Source organism: Emiliania huxleyi (assembly GCF_000372725.1).
Source record: "Emiliania huxleyi CCMP1516 chromosome Unknown EMIHUscaffold_183, whole genome shotgun sequence".
NCBI classification, from domain to species: Eukaryota; Haptophyta; order Isochrysidales; family Noelaerhabdaceae; genus Emiliania; species Emiliania huxleyi.
This window is the reverse complement of record NW_005200754.1, coordinates 222,255-227,691: the sequence shown is the minus strand read 5'-3', so window position 1 is coordinate 227,691 and position 5,437 is coordinate 222,255. Positions and strand designations below refer to the sequence as shown.

The 5,437-nt window shown below is 67.7% G+C and overlaps 1 protein-coding gene across 1 annotated transcript; it reads left to right on the top strand.

The window, feature by feature from the left end:
• Positions 1-886: 886 nt before the first annotated feature.
• EMIHUDRAFT_423944 (hypothetical protein) lies at positions 887-3,478 on the top strand. The gene is made up of 8 exons (XM_005783023.1): positions 887-1,559; positions 1,629-1,684; positions 1,904-1,968; positions 2,086-2,342; positions 2,413-2,531; positions 2,700-2,753; positions 2,822-2,936; positions 3,007-3,478. Exons 1-8 carry the CDS (start codon positions 926-928, stop codon positions 3,090-3,092), a joined length of 1,386 nt encoding a protein of 461 aa, XP_005783080.1. The 5' UTR covers positions 887-925; the 3' UTR covers positions 3,093-3,478.
• Positions 3,479-5,437: the final 1,959 nt, after the last annotated feature.

Here is a 5,437-nt window from a genome sequence, read left to right as displayed (position 1 = left end):
TGCTGCCCTGGCCTTCTGTCTGCCCGCCCAATGGGTGGCAGGTGCCTCTGCTGCTGTGGCATGCCTCACGGCAAGCCAGTGAGGACCGGGGAAGCCTCGACCAAAGGCGCCCAACTTTAATCAGTGACTCATTCCGGGGCCGTATACCAGGTGCGCCCGCGGCGCGCTCTCGGCGAAATTAGCCATTCTACTCGCTCTCCGTGACGTATTTTTGCGTCATTCGTAATGATGTGGTGTCCGTCTCTCCCCCGTGTGTCTGACCGAGCTTCTCGGAAGCTACGCCGCCTCCGGCGGCGCTAGAGGGGGGGGGGCCCATGACCCCGGCAAGCCAGTGAGGACCGGGGAAGCCTCGACCAAAGGCGCCCAACTTTAATCAGTGACTCATTCCGGGGCCGTATACCAGGTGCGCCCGCGGCGCGCTCTCGGCGAAATTAGCCATTCTACTCGCTCTCCGTGACGTATTTTTGCGTCATTCGTAATGATGTGGTGTCCGTCTCTCCCCCGTGTGTCTGACCGAGCTTCTCGGAAGCTACGCCGCCTCCGGCGGCGCTAGAGGGGGGGGGGCCCATGACCCCGGCAAGCCAGTGAGGACCGGGGAAGCCTCGACCAAAGGCGCCCAACTTTAATCAGTGACTCATTCCGGGGCCGTATACCAGGTGCGCCCGCGGCGCGCTCTCGGCGAAATTAGCCATTCTACTCGCTCTCCGTGACGTATTTTTGCGTCATTCGTAATGATGTGGTGTCCGTCTCTCCCCCGTGTGTCTGACCGAGCTTCTCGGAAGCTACGCCGCCTCCGGCGGCGCTAGAGGGGGGGGGGCCCATGACCCCGGCAAGCCAGTGAGGACCCACGACGACACAGTTCACGGCGCCGAGAACCCCTAAAACTCGCCTGCCGAGGCGCTGTGGGCTCGAGGACAGGAGGCGCATGCCCCGGGCAAGAGGGAGGCGGCTGCTCTCGTGGCTGCTGCTGCAGCTCTGCTCGGCGCAGGACGCCGCGGGCCCGGGCGAGCTCCGCCACGGCCTCGTCTTCGACGCCGGCTCCTCCGGCACGCGGGTGCATGTCTACTCGTGGAAGATCGGCGGCGGAGGGTCGAAGGACTCCTTCGACCTGATCGCCGACGACCTGCTCAAGATCAAGCCCGGCCTCTCCTCCTTCAAGGGCGAGCCGGAGCAGGCCGGCGCCTCGCTCCGCCCGCTCCTCGCCTATGCCAAGGAGAAGGTGCCGGCGGCGGCGGTGCCGTCGACGCCCGTATTCTTGATGGCGACGGCGGGCCTGCGGCTGGTTGGGGAGGGCGCCAAGGACGCGATCCTCGCGTCGGTGTGCGACGAGCTCGGCAAGTCTGGCTTCCGCTTCCGGTGCGAGTGGGCGACGCTGCTCGGAGGAGAGGACGAGGGCCTGTATGGCTGGGTGACGGTCAACTACCTGCTCGGCGCCCTCTACCCGCCCGCCAAGACGCCCGCCGTCGGCACCATCGACCTCGGCGGCGGGTCGGTCCAGGTCGTCTTCGCCACCTCGGAGCCAGTCCCCAACCCGGACGAGTCTCAGCTGTTGACGTTTGGCGCGCGGCATCACTCGCTCAACATCAACCAAGTTGAACCAAGTTGACGTAAAGTGAATTAAATCTAAGGCGCGCGGCAGCACTCGCTGTACGTCAAGTCGCACCTCGGCTACGGACTCGACGAGGCGCGGCCTTGAACCAGCGCTTCTCAACCAGAAACTCATACTGCAGCCGCGAGCGTAGACAGGATTGGCTCTGGGCTGGACTCGGATGCATCTTCACACCCCTCTTCACACCTCCTCTTCACACCCCTCTTCACACCTCCTCTTCACACCTGCTCTTCACGCCTCGGCCCTTCCCCCGCCCCGACCCCTCCTGCTATTAGCTTCGAGCCCTCGTCGCAGGCGCGGCGGAAAGCCCTCGACAGCCTAGTCTCGCGGCGAGCCGAGGACAAGCCGGAGCCATTCCGGCGAGAGATAGCCGAGAGATAGCCGCGGTGTAGCCGAGATGTTGCCAATAGTGCTGGCCCTCGCCTCGTGGACACCCAGCCACCCGTGCCTCCCAAGATCGTAGTTCTGCTCCTTAGGCACCCGTGCCTCCCCCGCGGGGCCTCCCTCGAGCACGGCGGCAAGTCGCTGGTCGGGGACGCCGACTGGGCGCGCTGCCTGCGAGTGATGGGTCGGCTCTTCCCGCAACCCTTCGCCGCGGGCCAGCCGAAGCTCGCGGACCGCTTCTACGGCTTCTCGTACATGTACGACCGCACCGCCGCCATCGGGCTGCTGGACGGGCAGCCGCGCCAGTTTGGCTCCGTCGCGATGAGCTACAACGACATCGCCGCCGCTGGCCAGCTCCCTCTGCTGGCTCAGTGCGGGCGGAGATCACTCGAGATCGTCCGAGGTCGTCCGAGATGTAGGCGAGTCCCTCTGCCGGCTCAGTGCGGAGGAGACGGCGACGCGGTTCGCAAACACGCAGGATGCCGCAAAGTCGAACAACTATTGCGGCGACGTGGCGTACGTGGCGGCTCTGCTCAAGGCGAGATGGGCCGAGATGGGCCGAGATAGGACCGAGATGGCCGTCGGCTGCTCCGGTCGAGGCGGCCGGCCTCGAGGGCGAGGGCAGTGCCAATCGCTATGACTTGACGGAGTGTGGATCAGCCCAGTGCCAACGAGCTACGCTATGACCTGACGGAGTGTGGACCAGGCGCTCGGCTTTGAGGGCGACACCAGCATCACGATGACCAACAAGATCGAGAAGGTGGAGCGCCGTGTGGGCCTCGGCGCCTTGCCCAGTTCCAGACTCACCGATGGTGGCACTGCTGCAAGGTGGAGCTTGTGTGGACGCTCGGAGCAATGCTCGCCAAGTCGGCCGAGCTGCTCGCAGACACCGGCTCGGGCGGCCTCGGCGCCGGGAGCGTGATCGGAGGGCTGGTTGCCCTCGGCGCACCGCCGCCGCCGCGCTCTGAGCTGTGACTGTGAACAGCGTTTCTTCACGGGTTATTTGTGGACAGGCTTGGCCGCCGCCGCACTGAAGCTCCTCTCGCAGCGAAGGTCGTACAGCAAGCTCCTTCCCTCGAGCAGGAGAGACTTTAACTAAGTCAGCTGAACAATTCACTACAGTCGTACAGCAAGCTCCTCCCCTCGAGCAGGAGAGACAGACTTAGTGACTCGTCATTAGCCGTGAATAATGCTTGCTAACACGCTCCGCCTCTCGAGCAGCGGCGGCTTCTGAGCGGAGTCTGACTGCATCGAGGCTTCATCGATGCGCCCGCGTACCTCCGCGAGAAAGATTGGCGTTTGCCCGCACAATGCCTCCAGAGTGTGCGTATAATCGCTGGCCGTGGACACCTCTCGGGCGTGGACACGTCTCTGGCCTCCTCCTTCGGGCGGAGAACGCGGATGTGCATGGCACGGATGCATTTTGTGAGCGGTGTGCGATTCGATCATTGTGTTGTACTGTTGTAGTGAGACGCGTTGAGGTTTGACGCCGGACAGGGGGCAGCATCCAACGGACAAGCGCAGCAGCTTTCCATGTGTGTGCGGACGATGCGTACATGCGGCTCCCCTCATCCACACCACCATTCCGCCCGCCTCGCACATTTTGGCATTGATCATTGGGGGCTTTTTGGCCAAAATCGACCAAGACAAATCCGTAGGGTCGCTTAACGGCACCCCCGCGCGGTGCCGAGCGGCCCAGGGCCGGCCAAGGGACCAAATTCGACGGGACCGTGCCGGTTTGTAGAGCTCTAGTAGTCTAACCACCAAAACGATTTCTGACCTCTCCCGTGGCCCCGGCGAGCCCCGGCGGAGGTCCGGCGCGGCGCTCCAAATCCGCTCTTCGCGAGCTTCTACGGGAGTTCACGCGGCCTCTCCGCCTCGTGAGGCACACCCCACACTCACCACGAGCCCTGGGGCTGTGCGCGGATCTTTGGCCGCGGCGTCCGGAGCTTTGGTCGTCGAATATCGGCCGCCAACTAGGCCGTCGAGCGAACGTGTCCGGAGAGGCTCTTGGATGGGTCCGGCAGCGGTCCCATGGACCCAGAAGCTCCCCCCGGCGGAGCACTCACGGCTCGGCCCCCGCCCCTGGTCACCCAGACGTGCCCCTGGACAGCCGTAGGGGCTCGGATGACGACGATGGCGCCCGCGACGACGCCCTCCCCGACGACGTCGCATCTGGCAGACTTTGAGACTACTCTCGGGCGCGGCGGCGCGGATGATCACATGGTTTGGGACTCTCGGTCTGAGCGATGGCAGAGGCCTTTATTTGCAAACGAGGACGCCCCGCGAGGCCCCGTCGGCCGGGAGTGGTGAGTGGGACCATAAACAAGCACTATATCCCGTACCGCGACCAGCCCACACACAGCCCAAACCGCTGCCAAACCGGCCCTGGTCACGCAGGCGGGGAGGCTGCCGGGGCGCCCAAACAGTCCCTCACGAACGCCACACACGGGCCACCACGGCCCGTCCGGCGGCCCGAGTGCCGCCCCACACCCGCCCGACGCCCTCGGCCAGCCAGCGCCCACTCTGAGAGGCTTCACCGCCGCCAGCGCGCCGAGCGCGCCGCCCTCTCCTCGCGCCACACGGGCCCCTGGCCGCACGCCCGAGAGGCGGCCCATAATTTGAGTCGAGACGCGCCGCCGGCCAGCCAGCAGCTCGCCCGCCACCCGCAGAGTGCCGCCACCGCCCCCAGCCCGCACTGGAGAGGCTCTCCCGGCCGCTAGCCGCTGTCGCGTCGCCCGGCGGCTGCGCCGGCAGCGTGGCGGTGAGGGCGGTGGGGGAGATGGCGGCGGCGGGCTGGGCGGGTGGCGGTGAGGGAGGTGGCGGCGACGGGGGCGGGGGTGACGGTGGCGGCGGGCTCGGTGGCGGCGGCGAGGGCGGCGGCGGCGAGGGCGGCGGCGGTGAGGGCGGAGGGGGAGAGGGCGGGGGAGGGCTCGGCGGTGGCGGAGACGGGGGTGGTGGCGAGGGCGGCGGAGGCGAGGGCGGGGGCGGGCTCGGAGGCGGTGGTGACGGGGGTGGCGGCGAGGGCGGCGGTGGCGAGGGAGGCGGCGGCGATGGCGGGGGCGGGCTTGGGGGCGGAGGGCTGGGCGGTGGTGGTGATGGTGGCGGAGGGCTGGGCGGCGGTGGGGATGGTGGCGGAGGCGACGGCGGCGGCGGCGACGGCGGAGGCGGGCTTGGCGGGGGCGGGGGGGGCGGTGGTGGCGAGGGAGGTGGTGGCGATGGCGGCGGCGGTGATGGCGGCGGCGGCGACGGAGGAGGCGGTGAGGGCGGCGGCGGACAGGGAGGCGGCCGCCATTGCGGAGGCGGCGAGGGAGGAGGGGGTGAGGGCGGGGGCGCGGCTTGGTGGCCGAGGGCTCTGCGGCGGAGGCGATGGACGAGGCAGGGAAGGCCGATGGGGCGACGGCCGCGGGGGGCGATGGACGTGGCGGCCAGGGCGGTGGCGGT

Bases quoted from the DNA above. Each gene is read 5' to 3' on its own strand.
- EMIHUDRAFT_423944 (XM_005783023.1), top strand. From the start codon at position 926: ATGCCCCGGGCAAGAGGGAGGCGGCTGCTCTCGTGGCTGCTGCTGCAG. The intron at 1,560-1,628 runs GCGCGCGGCATC...ATTAAATCTAAG, and splicing joins GTCTCAGCTGTTGACGTTTG to GCGCGCGGCAGCACTCGCTG. The intron at 2,532-2,699 runs GCGAGATGGGCC...AGTGTGGACCAG, and splicing joins ACGTGGCGGCTCTGCTCAAG to GCGCTCGGCTTTGAGGGCGA.